This window comes from Mastigoproctus giganteus, chromosome 13, assembly GCF_048544385.1.
Source record: "Mastigoproctus giganteus isolate SK-2022 chromosome 13, ASM4854438v1, whole genome shotgun sequence".
In the NCBI taxonomy this organism is placed as follows: Eukaryota; Metazoa; Arthropoda; class Arachnida; order Uropygi; family Thelyphonidae; genus Mastigoproctus; species Mastigoproctus giganteus.
Genome location: NC_143587.1, coordinates 18,311,934 through 18,328,866, shown reverse-complemented (window position 1 = coordinate 18,328,866; position 16,933 = coordinate 18,311,934). Strand labels below are relative to the sequence as shown.

Sequence of the window (16,933 nt, the reverse complement as noted above, 5' to 3'; positions counted from 1 at the left end):
AAAGTGTTCAAAAATTAGAATCTTCAAAAAGAAGCGTGTAAGAAAAAATAAATGCAATTAACAGATGGAAGCAACAGCACAACCATATTACAATGAGGAAATAAGAAAAAAAATATTGGAGTAAAAAATATCCAATCAAAATTAAATGAAGTGCACTTTAATGTGATATGCATATGAAGAAAGGCTGGGGGAAAGGAGATTAACTAAACAGATATTCAAGTAAAATTGAATGGTGGAGGGCAAGGAGGCACCAAGAGGAAGGTGAATCGACAGTGTCAAGCTAGCATTAGAGGAAAGAGGCCTTACTCTGGCTAGGGCAAAAGATAACAGGAAATGGAATGGCATTTCAGGAAAATAGCAAATAGAAGGCTGACAATCTAGATGGACTGATTTGTTCTACCATAATGAACTGTACATACAAGATTTGGATAATGGTGTTTTTTCTTTTGAAAATGTCTAAGAGAAACAAAAATACCACAGATAAGCTATATTTCATTTAAAGGAAATTATCCCTTCATTACATATCCTGCCCTTCCATTAAGCAATGGAAAAGTAAATTAAAAAATAAATATTGTAAACAACTTAAATCAGGGATTTTGGTTGTTTACAATATTTTTGTAAAGGCCATATGTCTTGTTTTGTTTTTGGTGGAGGTGGGAGGTATTAGATATTGCCAAAAATGATTTCATTTAATTAATTACCCCACCACTGTTACTTTAATTTAAGGTGAAGCTCCTTATATGCACTTCTCCTCCCCCCAACCTTGTGTGCACTCATTTTTGGGTGCATTGGGAAATGGACAATTTCTCAATTGGGAAATTACACTAGTCCTTCCATAAATTGTGGAAGTAACCAGGCCAAACTGCTGTGTGCCTGCCCCCACATGATCTTTAACAACCATACCAAACCAGCCTTCGGCCCCATCCCCAATTGGTACAGAAGTTTCACCACTGCCCTATACAGAAGGGTTTACCCCAAAAACATTGGAGCTATAATAATAATAATAATAATAATAACTAGGGGGCTCCACGCTTTGCTTGCCAACCCCCATGCATGCTTTTATACATAAAATGTAGAGGTATAATGAAGTAAGTCAAATCTTTTCTACATAAAAGACATGCCTGTCGAAATGCACTGATCAATATCTAATCAGGAAATGACCTATGTAATTATTTACCTGTGCATTTGTAGGGACGTAAATGCCCCGCCCACTTGTACCACGTGACCTGCATCCCTCTTCTTCCATTGGCTACCCCACCATGTGGCATTCTCAAGGTGGAATAAATATCACTATGCAATTATTTATCTGCATTTACATAGGTCACTTAGGAAAAGGCTTTTTACTTTGGGTTCCATAATGCATGATGAATATTGTTGCATCTGAAAGAGCAGGACTAAAATATTTACAAAATGCTAAACTATTTACAAATATACAAACTATATTGGGTCCCTTCAGCAGCTGACATTACAATAGAACATCAAATGATGCCGGGCGTGGTCATATATTAGACAGTGAAGCATGTGCATGAGGTAGGTAAACATTATGGAGGCAGTTGTCTTTCAATGCACTGAATGTTGGTATGTGCCCCACATACACGCTCTACATTGTCAACAGAAAGTTGTCTGATTCTGCCCAGTAACTCATTTGTGGACCTTCAATTTAATATTCACCAACCTCGTGCACGTGCTTCACTGTCAAATACATGACCACATCCGGCATCATTTGATGTTCCATTGTAATGTTTTTTTCTATATTAATGTCAGCTGGTGCAGGGACTCATCATCCCAATATAGTAGAGGTATGATTGTTAGTTTAGTTTTTTTGCAAATATTTGTATAATTTTGTATTGTATAATGTCATTATTTGTATAATAATATTATACTAATAAACTAACATTATAACGTAGTGATCGAAATCTAATCAGGAAATGACCTATGTAATTATTTACCTGTGCATTTGTAGTGACGTAATTGCCCTGCCCTCTTCTCCCATTGGCTCGAATAAATATCACCAGGAGGAAAAGTTTTTTAATGTATAGAGAGATATCATTATCTCTTTATACACACGGCTGTCATAGCCGAGTGGTCAAGCGCACGAATGCATAAGTACACGTGCCTTGAGTGACCGGGGTTTCAAGCCCGTGACTGCTAAATATAGTGCTGTTTCTTGTATTCTGTCTATCTTTTGAACTCCTCTCACCATTTGGTCGTCCCAGAGTATAAACAGAAAATTTATTATTATTTTTTTTTTTTTAAAGTTTCCCTCCTAGTGATATTTATTCGAGCCAATAGGAGAAGAGGGCAAGGCAATTACGTCACTACAAATGCAATTAATTATTGACAACTGCCTCCATAACACATTCACCAACCTCGTACACGTGCTTCCATTTGTCTAACATTTGATGTTATTATTATTATTAGCCATATAGTGCAAGGAAGCCTGAGGCTTATGCTGCACCAGCCAAAAAAAAAATTTCTGAACTACCCAGAGAGAGAGAGAGAGAGAGAGAGAGAGAGAGAGAGAGAGAGAGAGAGAGAGAGAGAGAGAGAGAGAGATAAAAGGGAATCACCAAGGAAGAGAAGAATGATGATATCCAGCTCAGGACCCTGGGTGTGCCAAGCCCATACTCACCAGATGTGAGCCCCTGTTCCATTGTAATGTCTTTGTATATTAATGAATATTGTATATTTGTAAATACAATAATTTAGTATTTTGTAAATATTTTAAATATTTATATAATTGTAAATATTTCAGTGAAATATTTTAGTCCTGCTCTTTGGGATGCAACAATAATCCTCATACATTATGAAACCCAAAGCAAAAGGCCTTTTCCTAAGTGACCTATGTAAACACAACAAAATAATTACATTGTGATATTTATTTCACCTTGAGAATACTACACACTACAAATGCACAAGTAAATAATTACATAGGTCCTTTCCTGATTAGATATCAATCATAGTAACATAATGTTTTTTTGTCTGGCGGCATCGGGGTCTCCCCCAACTCCACATTTTTACTCTGTGTAGAATACAATACTCTGCATAAGGCCAGGGTGTGTGTTGGTGTGTGTTTTGTGAAGTACTAGTATGGGTTGTGTTGTTCCTGTGGCCACTTAGCCAGTGGGTCTGTGGAGAGCCACTAACACCCCCAATCTCCATCACTGCCCCGGGAAGGCAGGCCAGGACACATTAGGAAAGAAGAATGCTCTAGCGGGGTGAATCCTGGTGTAGCCTAGGCATCCAAGGAGAGCCGGGGGGGGTGGAATTTATTGGAAAGGAGATAATGGGGAGATAGGAAGAGGGTGGGACAAAAGGAGCAGAGAACAGAGGGGAACAATAGTTGAGGCACTCACCTGATTTGAAAGAGGAGGCAGTAAGGGGACCCCTGGTACAGAACGACCATCCTGGTCCAGAGGGTGGGAGTTGAAAGTGGGTGGTGGGGTGCACCACCATGCAAAACAGGGTAGGGCAACCAAAGGTGGGGGAAGGAGACTCAACCACCCCATGTAGTAGGAATAAAAGAACATAGGGAAAGAGATGCTATGGTGGAGCATGCTTTTTGCAGCTCTGACCCACACTGACCTGGGGGTTACCCTGATGGCCAGTGTCAGCATCCCACACCATGCCAGCTAGGAAAAGCTACAGCACAGCGTCAGCTAGGATAACCATGAGGCCTGTGAGGGCCTGCACAGCCATCAGTCTGTCCAGTGAAGAGGCTAAGGTAGAACATGCAATTAATAATAACTTTCATTCACACAATTTTACTTTTTATAGTTTTTTCTTACACTTTCTATTTTCTTTTATATATTAGATTAGATATTGATCAGTGTGTTTCGACAGGTGTGTCTTTTACATAGAAAAGATTTGACTTACTCTGTCCTACCTCTATGTATTACATAGAAAAGAATGTGCAGGGGTTGGCAAGCAGGGGGCGAAGCCCCTAGTTGTTATTATTATTATATTAGCAACTTAGGCAGAACCGCAGGTAATGATATTTGTCTCAAAGTTGGACATAAAATCCAGTCTTTGTGCAGAGTTGTTAGCGTCAATATTTTGCGGGAGCAGCTCCCATGATCACATACCTGTATCTCATATATGTTTCACTTTGTTTAACAATATAAATGCCTTAATTTTGTCATATGCATTTAAATTTTTCTTTTTGAATAATTTTACTTCTTTCAAAAAGTGATTGTGAAATTATTCTTAATTTTTTTGGAACTCTATCATTAAATTCAGTTTAAGAAAAATTTCCTTTCTACACAAAATACATCCACAAAGACAGTCCGATTGTAGCGGATACATCTAGTGAGGTTTTACTATACTGAAGTACTAAGTTTTCGTTTGATAACGATAAGCACTGCAGATATACCGCGAATTTGGTATTAGTATGTTTTTTTTTTTTTTTAATTAACACTAATATGAAGAGGTGGAAGGGACCGCAGAGGCGGACTGGCCCGGGCGACTAGGCGACAATCACCATTGGAACCAATAGCGTTTGCAGCCCGTTACCGTTGGAAAAAAAAAAAAAGGAAGACCGGAACTGATGGGAACCGCCGGGGATAACTACAGCTAGTGCGATTCCGGGGTGGGGAGGATCCAAAACCAACTCCTGGCGCAAGATTAGCTTCAAACAAATATCATAAATATTACTGGTAATAATACTACTAAAATCATTAGTACGTAAGCATCAAAGGATATTTATAAAATAAACAAAAGGCATCCCACTTTATCGGATGATAGAGATGTGCCCGATTTCATGATGAGTTTCTCTACACCAATCTCTAACTTGTCAATGAAAATAACAAGTGATGTAATTAACAAACATATATTTAATACAACCACGGTTAACAAGAGTGAAAAACTTTTAAATTAGGCTTTCCAATATAATCGTTAAAATAAGAGCAACGTTAAATCTTTATTTGTTGATTAAACCACGAATTTTGCAACATCTCTCTCTATACCCGGATCCTATCCAAACATAAACTACTCATTCCACTGGAACATTACTTTGAGATTATCGAGGAAAACAGTAAACTATACATCGCAAGATGTAAAGAGGAATAACAAAGTATACTAATTATTTTTTATAGCACTCTACAACATAACAAAAAAAAATAAAAAATTCCAAACTCGCCGACATAACCACTTTATTTTTTAAAATACCAAAATTACTACACAAACACTACGCGATATACCAAATTAGTTATTTGATATATCGCGAAGTAATTGTGCACATTTAACTAATATACTCAATATGTCCAACCCAGGAACAATGGAATGTATAAATTAAAGAAATGAAATTTTGTGGTAAATAAAACAAGGAATACAAACAAAAATTAAATAAACATTGAAAGCGGAGCCGGAACAAGGTATGTACTTCCGTGACTGAGGCAATTACTTGGAAGTGCACTTCCTTCGTGTCCGACTAACTGAATCAAGGAACTTACAGCATGCTTCCCATCAACTTTTATCTTATCTACATTAGTGCATCATGATTAGTAAAATTACGCAGTACACTAAACCCTCGATTTAACGGACTGAAACGCTCCTATATTCTGAAGTGTTTATGAAATTGAGAAGTCATGTACACGAGCAAGCGTCCCGCTCGGTTTACGGATAATGTAGTTCACGCTGGTCGGCATCAATTTCCTCCCTGACATAATTTCGACAGATTCTCGTAGGAAATATGTTCAAAAACTGGCATATGTACTTAAAAAGTTCTCATCATCCTCAGTTTTCAAATATCGTAGGTTAATGACCGAAAACCAAGACCTGTCGTTAAAGCTTCCTACATTCCCATTTAGACTTTTTCCTGAAAACTTGGGGGGAGCGATCTCTCGGTGAAAGATATTTTTCAAACAGAAAAATGATACTAGGGAAAATGGAGTCCATATATGTTGGCAAACCACTGTTGAATATCTTTCGGGAGACACCAATGGACGATTGTAAAAAGCAAAACATCACAAAATAAGTGTTTTGTTATCAAATAAACATTTTTGTAAATAGAATAAGGTTAATAGACCCATTGTAAAATATTTAGCACGGTAACATTTTCTTTAAAATATATGAAATTTTTTTTACTAGAAATGTTTTGACTTTAATCCCTTCTCCCTTAAAATTGATGGGTGTTAGAGCAATATGGTTGGCATATTTGAATTCAGCAACGTCAAAACTACAAGAATCACCGTGCTAAAATTCAGGGAGCGATTTTTTTTTTTTTTTTTTTCCCGAGCAGTGTTATCATATCATTAAGTGCTCGTCCGTGCCCTATTTCTTTATAATAACCTCATTTACAGTGTATCATCATTGGTAGCAGTACCGTTATGAACTGAAGGGATTATAGCCCCTTATGATCAAAATAATGTGAATTTTTTTTTTTTTTTTTTTTTTCCTCAATACTACACATGGTCATTATAAACAGGTTCATTACAGGGTCAGAAAGTCCTTATGCAATTTTAAATTTTCATAACTTCCATTCTATACATAAAATCAATCTGTAAAAAATGTTAGAAATGTAATTTGGTTAAGTCAGTATGTACTAAGAGTCATTTATTTTATTGTAGTTTAGCAAAAATTGTATTATTATTATATATTTTTTATTTTATTTATTTATTTATTATTATTATTTTTTTTTTTTTTTTGCAGAATTAAGCTTGACCAAATGGCTTCAATAGAAGAGAAAGTAAATTGTGCTGTGGTTGGCCGAGTTGAAGTGTGTAATCGCAGTACAAAAAATATTTAGAACCCATTAACAACAAAGATGCACCACAAAGGAATTCCATAACTAAAATATTATTAGTAGTAGCTATATGGTGCAGGGAAGCCTGAGGCTTATGCTGCACCAGCCAAAAACAAATTCCAGAGTTACCCTGAGAGAGAGAGAGAGAGAGTCAAAAGTAGAAGATAATCACCAAGAAAGAGAAGAATAGTATCCAGCGCTCAGGACCCTGGGTGTGTCAAGCCCATACTCACCAGATGTGAGCCCCTGGGGTGATGGATAAAAAAGTTTAAAGAAACAGGTTCCGTCAATGATAAACCACGATCTGGAAGGCCAAGGACGGGTTGTTAATAGTGAGAGTTATTTGGAAATGCTGCAGAATTACTTTATTCCTGAACTAACATGTTTAGGACTTATAGGTGATACAGTATTTCAGCAAGATGGTGCACCTTGTCACTTTGCTCTCAGTGTAAGGCATTTTTTGAATGAAAATTTTCCTAACAGATAGATTGGAAGAGGTGGACCGATCTCTTGGCCACCACGTTCACAACTTTGAGCCCATTGGATTTTTTTTATATGGAGACATGTTAAAACTATTGTTTATTCAATAAAACCTCGCTCTTTAGACGATCTTCAGACTAGGATTTTTTTTTTTTTTTTTTTCTGTTTATACTCCGGCACGACAACCAAGTCAGTAGAATTTACAATAAATCGTCAATATAAATATTTATCGTATTTAGTAGTCACAGACTTGACTACTAAATACGAAACCCCGGTCCACTCAAGGAACGCGTGCTATGCACTCTAGCCCCTGACCACTCGGCTACGGATAACTAATGTGATTCAGGGTATTACTGAAAATCAACTGAAAAACGTATTTGTAGAACTTCAGAATCGTATCTCAGTTTGTATACGTAATGACGGTGAACATGTTGAGAACAAAATAAAACTGCCTTCACCAGTTAGTTACACTGGTATTGCACTACTTTCAAATTATTGACACGTCCAAAAGACATCTATTTATTAAATAACTGCAGCCAATCTAAAATCAAGTAATACTCGAATTTAGATTCTCTGTGTCATTATTGTAATGGAAATTCTCATAGCAGAAAAAAAAATTGCCTTCACAACAAGCTTCATTGGTATTGTACTACTTAAGGATAACAGAACACAGAAGACAGCAGTGCTCCAACAGTTAACGCAGTGGTTTTTATTTTCGAACGGAACCTCGCAGGTGCAGCACGAACACCACAGGATTAAGGAGTTTTTGGTTGATGTATAGTGTTGACGAAAGTGTTTCAACGGTTGGTAATGGAAAGCACAAATAGCAACCATTATTAATCTCGAAGATGCCGCTCATAAGTGATTTGTAGCTGGTGAGCTAGCTGAACCCATTGGAAATACCGTTCCAGGATCTGAAGGTTCACCAGTATCTCAACTTCGACTTTTTAGATCTGACTACAAATACATTTTTTTCAGGCACCACTGTACAGATAAATTATCTTATATTGTATTATGTACAGGTCAATGAAGTAGTAGTGGTAGTAGTAATAGAGCATGTGATGCAAAAAAGTAAGCGCATGAGCTTATGTAGCATCAGCCAAAAAAAAAAAAAAAAACAATTTCACATAACCATTCCCTCTAACAATTTGTCCAGTTCCTCCTTGAATTTATTTAAGCTATCAACTTCCACAGCAACAGACGGAAGAAGTTTGTTCCAGCTATTAACCATCCGTTGGCTAAAGGCAAATTTCTGCACATCTATTCTACAACTGTCTTTCCTCAATTTGAATTTATGCCCCCTCAGGTTCGTAATCTGAGTAAGCGGAAGAATCCCACCAGAATTCAGCGTACTCAACCCATTCAAGGCCTTATACACCTAAAACCTCGCAGGTGCCTAGTCTCCAGCCGCTGCAATTTGCAGAACTTAAGCCTTTCTTGATAAGAGGACCTCTTCGTTCCCTCACCAATTTTGTTGCCCTTCTCTGTACACGCTCAAGCAACTCTACATCCTTCCTAAAATGAGGCCTCCAGACCTGTACGCAGTACTCAGGGCGTGTCCTGACCAATGCCTTATACAAAGGGATAAATACCTCCTTTTCCCTCCTAGCAAAATTCCTGTATATCATTGACAATACCCCATGACCTGCTCTGGCAGCCTGTCTGCATTGCTCAGAAAACTTCATATCTGACTACACAATCACTCCCAAGTCTTTTCACTTTCTACCACCCTAAGTGTAGTACCACGCGGTTGGTACACGTTTTTCTGGGGTTACTTCTACCCATATGCAATACTTTGCATTTGCCAATGTTAAACTTCAATTGCCACTTCTCAACCCATCTACCCAAATTTTCTAGATCCTTTGCAGTTGCACACTGTCATTAACATCCCTTCCAACCGTTGTATCATCTGCTAACTTCGACACTAAATCTGATATACCTTCATCAATATCGTTGATAAATATACAAAACAACGGTGGGCCAAATACGAACCCAGTGGGACTCCACTAATAACATTAGACCGCGAGAGGGGCGTCCATCGATTACCACTGTCTGTCATCTCCCAGTCAACCACCCTTTTATCCATTGTGGCAACTTACCCTTAATACAAGACAATACTGCTCCAATTTGTACAGTAATCTTCCATGCGCAACAGTGTCAAAAGATTTCCAGAAATCCAAGAATATGATATCAATTTTTTTTTTTTTTTTGCATCTAGTTCCTTTGTAACCACATCATAATATCCAATCAAATTTGCCAGACAAGACTTTCCCTTAACAAACCCATGCTGTGTCAGAATTATTTCTGCAGTCTTGTCTAGATGATCCTGCAACTGCATTATTTTGCCAGGAACTGAAGTTAACTAACTGGTCTGTAATTACTCGTGTCACCCTTAGATCCCACTTTGTGAATTGGGGATACATTCATACATATACAGAGTAACTGTTTAAATTGTCAATTATGTGAGTTAAAAATGATTTAAAAAAAAAAAAAGTGTTTTATGGAGGTTCAGTAATAAGGGACATCTCATTTATCCTAATAGTCCATAAAATCGTTTAATGCATTCTTCTACATCTGGGGATGATTACCCCTCCACCAAAAACGAAGTATTAAAATTTCTAGACTGTCCAAAAAGAACAAGAGCAGTCAGCTTAATCACAATTACAAACTCATTCCACTCATCACACAGACATTCTTGCTGTACACCTTTTTCTACAGATAATATTTTCATTAGTGGTATTATCCTGGATTAGCATCTGTGATTCCACCTCTTTCTTCCAAACTAGTACGAGCGTATTGTCAAGTAGTCAATATCCATCCATAGTTCAACTCCAAACTTTTCCTTTTCCTCATTTATCTACTATACCAACAATCTTCTTCTTCGTATGTATTTCCTGAAAAACCTACAGAAACTAAAGTCCAACATTAGTTTCTGTTTTCTCAACCTTCAACTCACCACAGTATTAGAGTAATAATATAGGTTCCAGTACCTTTTATGTGTGGGATTACCATAACGCAACAAATCAAAAGAATGAAACCTGGTCAACCATTGAACACTGAAAAGGTTACACAATTCAAAATTATACCGAAAAAGACATCAGTGACCAAAATCTTGATATGCAAATAATAATAATAATAATAATTTATTATTATTAAAAGAACTTATTTCTATATCTGATAGTAGCGTAATGGTCAATTGCTCTGAAGATAATGAATGGAGAAAAAAAAACGAAAAGATAACCAACAGCGAAAGCCTTTCCAACACAGATTTAAACCCGGAAGACAGGTGTCGTTTGTGACTAATTCAGGAGGTACGCAGTTCGGAACAAAAGTTGGTTAAATTAAATGCACAGAAACTTCCGCATAACTGTCAAATTTTTAACTATTGTTAATTGCATAAATTAATGCCTAAAAATGTTTTATTCAGCGGTAACAATTTTATCAGTGAAGACTTACCTTTTTTCTTTCCCACAACATTTTTGAAACGAACTATATCAATCCACAGTAGCACACATAATTAAGTGAATAACAAATTTAGGTTTTGCCTTTAAGACCTTCCAAATAAGGCGAAAAGGTGCATTATAAACAATACACCTTTCCAACTTCAAAATGCTCACTTTAACATTTAATATGCCAAAACCAAATGTCACTCCAGTCTTGCTCCCACAACTTCAAGTGAACGTCTCCTCCTCCTCCTCGGTCCATAAGCCGTAGCGGAAAAAATTAACTGCACGGCTTGTATATATAATTTTAAAAGAACGCATGATTGGATCCAGCAAAAACTCACAATATTCCATAGGAAAAACTCATTGCGATTAGGTTTATTTCCTTCACAAGAGATCTCAGTAAAATTTAGTTTGCATCATATAATCCTTTAAATACTCTGTCCAAGATTTCCACACATTTTCACAAGCATTTTCGTGCCATTGGCCCTTCACCACTACTCTCCCATTTGTTGCATTCTTTTTCTGTAATACTAAACTCTTTCCGATCGAAACAGTGCACGTCCATAACATTCGTTCACAGGCCAGCAACAGGACGAACTGTATCTGATCACGTGCTGTTACATAAATTTCTTGTGACAAACAGTGACACCGCGTGCTAAAAAGCTGAACTACACAGTCCGTTTCGGTTTAAACATTTAAGTTAAATCTGAGAATACTTAGAATATTTTTAGCTGGCCAGGACTGTAAACATTTGATTTAAAATTGAGTTTAAATTAATTTTTTATGCGGAAAGCTACGTTAGAGCCAAAATAATAACGTAAGTAAAGAAAAAAAAGAAAAAGAAAAGAAGATTGTTAAAAAAAAAAAAAAAAATGAAAATATATGAAAAAAGGAATTGACGCATGCTACCACTTAAGAGTTTTCGATGCCCCAATATGATGGAGAGTTCTTTCCTCCGATTATTTATCATTATGATTATGCGAAATTTAAAATAAAATTTAAGTTATCCTGAAGGAAAACAAGGTTCTGTTTTGGATTTTATTAATTGTCAATGTCCCAGAGGTTTGCCGTCGGCATCCAATCTAAGAGTGGAGAATATCTATAAATGTTTAGGAGGAAGGAGGGAGGAAAGAGATCGCTGATGCTCCTAAAACCCAACAACAACAATTTGGTTCGAATCCATTTGACCACAAAAACGGTTAATGATAATATTCTTGTTAAACAACAAGAATATTATCATCAACAACTTGTTAAACTCCTCTGATCTACACTACTAGTCAAAATTAACAGAACACGTAGAAAACGTAGTGTAACTCGTGTAGCTTGCGATGAAGCGGGACAAAATTTGGTATGGTGGTGTACCACAAAATAACGTAAAATGAGGAGATAGCGAGGTGTGGAAGTATAATGGGTATTTATAGGGGTTGTATAAGAATTAGCAAAAAAGGGTCACATTACAGAAGTTGATACAAGATACTCGAAAATATGGTCACATGACATCATGTGACATTGTGCATGAAAAGAAAATCTGGGCGGCCAACTGCACATAAGTTTCGAAGATCTGTTCGAGAATAATTTGCATAATGTGCGGCTATGTAAGGTGGTACATCGATTTCTATTGAATACGCGGAATTTGCATGCCAGGATGCCTATTAAATCAAATATTCACCTTCCGCGACACTTCACAATAAAATATTCATGAAAAACATTTTGATCTCTTAATTTTGTCGAGCAGCTGTGGGAGTATAAAAAGAACATTACAACGAAGAAGAAATAAAATGTCTGAGAAAGCAAACAATTGTTACCTGGTAGTAATGGTAGAATGGGATGAAGTGATGGAAATTCGCATGTATGTCCAAAACCAGATATTGATAGCGATTATATATAGTGTAGTGATTATAGCTATAAGAGTGGATTTTAAGAGAGCTGAGAAGGCAAGAAAAGGCAGTAACAAATGGGATATGAAAAAGGATTAGATATAGATAAGAAAAAATTTGTAAGGAAGATTGAAGACAGATTAGGAGGGTAAAGTCAAAGGTGAAGGCGTGCGTAGGAACTGGAGTAAAATAAGGAATAGGGTTATTGAGGTCAGTGAAAAAATAATAGGATATAAGAAAGAAACTGGAGCTAAACAAACTTGGGACACGATGGAAACAGGGAAAACCGATGAAAGAAGAAAATGGAAGAATATGAAAAAAGCGGAGAGAAAAAGGAGGTATAGAGAGTATAATACTTGAGAGCAGAACACTTGAAGCAAGAGGAATGGCTAAGAGAGCAAGGTAAGAAAACAGAGTATAACAAGGGAACGAAGGTATGGTTTAATGGAAAGGATGAAGTTTTTAAATGAATTTAATAATGGCCCAAGACAAGATGCAATTGTAGATGGAAATGGAAAATTATTAAAAGACAGGAATACCAAACTGAATAGACGAACTGAATATAAAGCAGGGGATTTATATGGAGCGGGCGAAAGAAGAGGATAAAATTGAGAATGAGGATGCATATGGAGTAAATGAAGATAAATCTGGTCAGACGATAAGTGAAACAGAAACAGCAGCATTATGGGAAATGAAGAGGAAAGGCATTTGGAATCTACGAGATGTCAATAGCAATACTGGAAAAGATAATAAATGCACAGATATGGGAACTGCTAAAAATAAAATTTTGTTTTTATACTCTGGGACGGCCACACAGTCAGAACTGTATAAAAGATAGAAAATACAAGAATACTCAGGCCACGTGTGCTCAAACCACCGTAAACCAAATATGTATAGAGATACAGAAGAGAAAATGGCCAGAGGAGTTAAGGACTACTATTATGATTCCAATATACAATGCAGTCAAATGTAAGGATTTCAAAACAATCAGTTTATATCGGAAGAAGCAAAAGTGATGTCGAGAACGAACCGACGGAATAACAGAACGAATATAGGAAATTATTGGAGACTAACAACTTCTTCCGGAAAGGGAGAGAAAGAAGAACATGATAGGAATAATGAAAATATTGGTCTTCAAAATATAGAGATGAATTAAAAGGTTTATGTTCGTTTGGTAAATTTTAAAAAGCATTTGATACGGTAAATTGGAAAGGGTTGATTGATGGAGATACTGAAGATTATGAAAAGTGAATATACATTTATGTAAAAAGTAATATTAAAAAGTGAGGGGAATGGACGGAGAGTTTAAAGATAGAGATAACGCTGAACAGACAGCGAGACCTGTAGATGATATGGCGCTTATGCCTGATATAGAGGGGTTACAGATTTTGTTAGAAAGCCTTAGAAAAGCTGTAAAGAACATAAAATGAGGATACATTTCGATAAGACTAAAGTTATGACGGTAGGAAGAGATGAAAGGAGAATAACTATTAAAATGGATGATAAGAAGATATTACATAAATAAATACAGAAATCTTGGCAGTTTGTTAACATGTTATGGGAGAAGTAGTCAGGAAATTCGAATTTAAATTGCAGTGGGTAAGATAGCATTTAAGAAAAGGAAATAGATATTTACAGGGAGAATGCATATTGAGTTAAGGAAGAAATAGTTAAAGGCTTTTTTGTGGACCATCGCGTTTTATGAAGTTAAGACATGGACACTAAGGAAGGAGGAGGTTATAAAAATTAAAGCTTTTGAAATATGAGCGTGGAGGGAACTTGAAAGGATGAAATGTATATATAGGATTAAAAATGAAAACGTATTGAGAAGGGAAGCAAAAAATAGAAGTATAATAAAGATGATTAGCAAATGAAAGAAAAAATGGATTGGACATATATCGAGGAGGAGGAAGAGTTGGTTAACCGAAAGGAAGATGATGAACAAGAGACAAAGAGGAAAAAAGAAAATGTTTTGATAGAAGCTGATGAGTATTCTGGCATAAAGACAGAAATGTGGTTGAGTTCTGGCTGTCACGAACTTGCCATCTGGCAAAGAACATACAATGATGAATTGCACTATTAATGTTTTAATGAAGTGCAATGAAATAAATAAATTTATCGATTTTCGTAAGGAATAAAATATGCAATAAATGATGAAGCAAATTTAAAAAAAAAAAAAGTCATGTTTGGTGCTACTTGAGCAACCTTCCTATCAAAGTCGGAAATGCCGAATCCCTTCACGTGTTTACAAATATCACATCGAAGAGATGCTTCACACCTGATCTGCTCAAACTATAACTGTTATGCACAGTATTATATCTATTAGTAATATTATTGCTAATATCTATTAGTAATATTATTGCTAATATCTATTAGAAATATTATTGCTAATATCTATTAGTGATATTATATCTGGCATATCTATTAGTAATATTACTTTTTTTATTTGAAAGCTTAAGTTCAAATCATATGCACTGAGAACTTGAATATTTAATACTGCATTAAAAAAGACTAGCCGGAAATCAAAGTCGGAAATGCTGAATCCCTTCACATGTTTACAAATATCACATCGAAGAGAGGGATAAATGGACACTGAAAATCGAATATCGCGAAATGTATTTGTTACTCAGAAACATTCAAAATTTAATGCTGGACTGGAGTATTTTTGTAAAAGTTATCCGGATTTCGTGCGTACACACGCACACTCTCTCTCTCTCAAAACAAGTTCTTGTCATAAATGTAGGCCCAGCATCACTTTCAGTCGGCCTTGGAGTTTTATCGCTTTCTGCAGTGCAGTCGCAAATCGTTCATTGCCTGAAGAATAACAGACCTGGAGTTTCACTCAACTTGCATGAACCAGCAAATTACTTAAGCATCTTGGCCAAACTGAGAAACACGTGACCATTGTTACTTGTAAAAAGAATCAGGAACAACTCTCACAGCTTAGAAGAAAGCGTCATTATACATCCTTCTCGAGTATTTAGACTAATTTTATTTACCTCTTTGTTAGCTCAAAAAGACTAGTAGACAAACGATGTTTTTCATAAATACTGGCATAGGCTACACCAGAGCTATGCAAGCTCTTTCATCCGAGTGCCATAAAGAAGTCATTTGAAACGTGAAGAGTTGTCGACTTCATTATATAGCAGAGAAATAAAAAAATAAAGGACGCCTCGGTGTTTTTGACAGTGGCAATCATCACTGAAAAGTAGGACTATTTTATTTGTACGTCTTTAAGAAATTGGAAAACCAATCTGAAGATTTTAGGGAGTTAGATATCCTTCGACAAAGATAGCTCCTACTGATCTTCATTCTTTTGTCTTCCAATTTTAAATATTTTCTGTCTCATATGGAATATTTTGCTATAATGCTAGCTAACAGTTACTATACAGGAATTCACGACATAATCTTATTTTGTGTCAATAATCGCAACCCATTAATACTACTTTTGTCCTGTCCCTCAGTAACTGCAATTTTAAGAAATGGTTCGCCTCCCCTTCCAACCCCCCCACAAAAGAAAGAGGATCGTGACCCACAGTTTGAGAAACCCACTAAACTGCTTATTTTACTTTTACAGCTTACATGCGACATTTTTGATACCCAAGAGCCTCATTTTTCAATATTTTCCGATGGAATCGACCCATCGGGAAATCGACCAATGGAAGAGAGAAAATAAGCTAGCTGGACTTGGAAAAAAAAAAAAAAATAATAAATAAATAAAATAAAATAAATAAATCTCTGCAAGCGCAGGAATCATGTATTCAGTTCCATTAAAAACTTCCAAATAACAATTTCTTTCTGTTTTACATATTACCTAAACTATGTCGTATTTGCAACGTGTAAAATAATTCATTCTGTGAGACATTCAATACCAGTTAGCAGTATAGTACGATAGTGTGTATTTAGTTTTTAAGTCAATTTAGTTTTTATTGCTGAAATCATATCACACTTTATACCTCATATAAAAATTTTTCGATTACCTTAAACATTCTGAGCGAACTCAGTGAGAGCTATGTAGAAGTTTTCTTTCGTGAGAAGGTGCTCAGATTTTAGCATTAGCATTAGCATTAGTAGAGGCATTTGATGCAAGAAAGCAAGCTTATGCAGCATCAGCCAAAAAAAAAAAAAACCCACTTCCACTTCACCCCTCTGTTCGTTCAAAATACCTGTCCAGCTGAGCCTTAAACTTATTTAGGCTATCAACCTCCACCACAAGGGATGGAAGTCTGTTCCACCAACCAACCACCCGCTGGCTAAAGGCAAATTTCCGCACGTCTATCCTACATCTGTCTTTCCTCAATTTGAATTTATGCCCTCTCAGGTGATTTTTCTGAGCTAGAGGAAGAATCCCATCAGCATTGAGCATGCTTAAACCATTCAAGGCTTTA

At 36.2% G+C, this 16,933-nt stretch overlaps 1 protein-coding gene across 9 annotated transcripts in view; it reads right to left on the bottom strand.

Annotated features, from left to right (window-relative positions):
• Positions 1-16,933, bottom strand: part of LOC150075824 (uncharacterized) — a 376,562-nt gene that overhangs the window by 163,375 nt on the left and 196,254 nt on the right. The window contains exon 1 of one of the 9 annotated variants that reach the window (XM_090387484.1): positions 10,679-11,038. The exons of the other annotated variants lie outside the window; for them this stretch is intronic. Coding sequence (XP_090243610.1) covers positions 10,679-10,699 — 21 coding nt within the window. The 5' untranslated portion in view covers positions 10,700-11,038. Of the gene's footprint in view, positions 1-10,678; positions 11,039-16,933 lie in introns of those variants that run through there. 9 annotated transcript variants of the gene reach the window in all.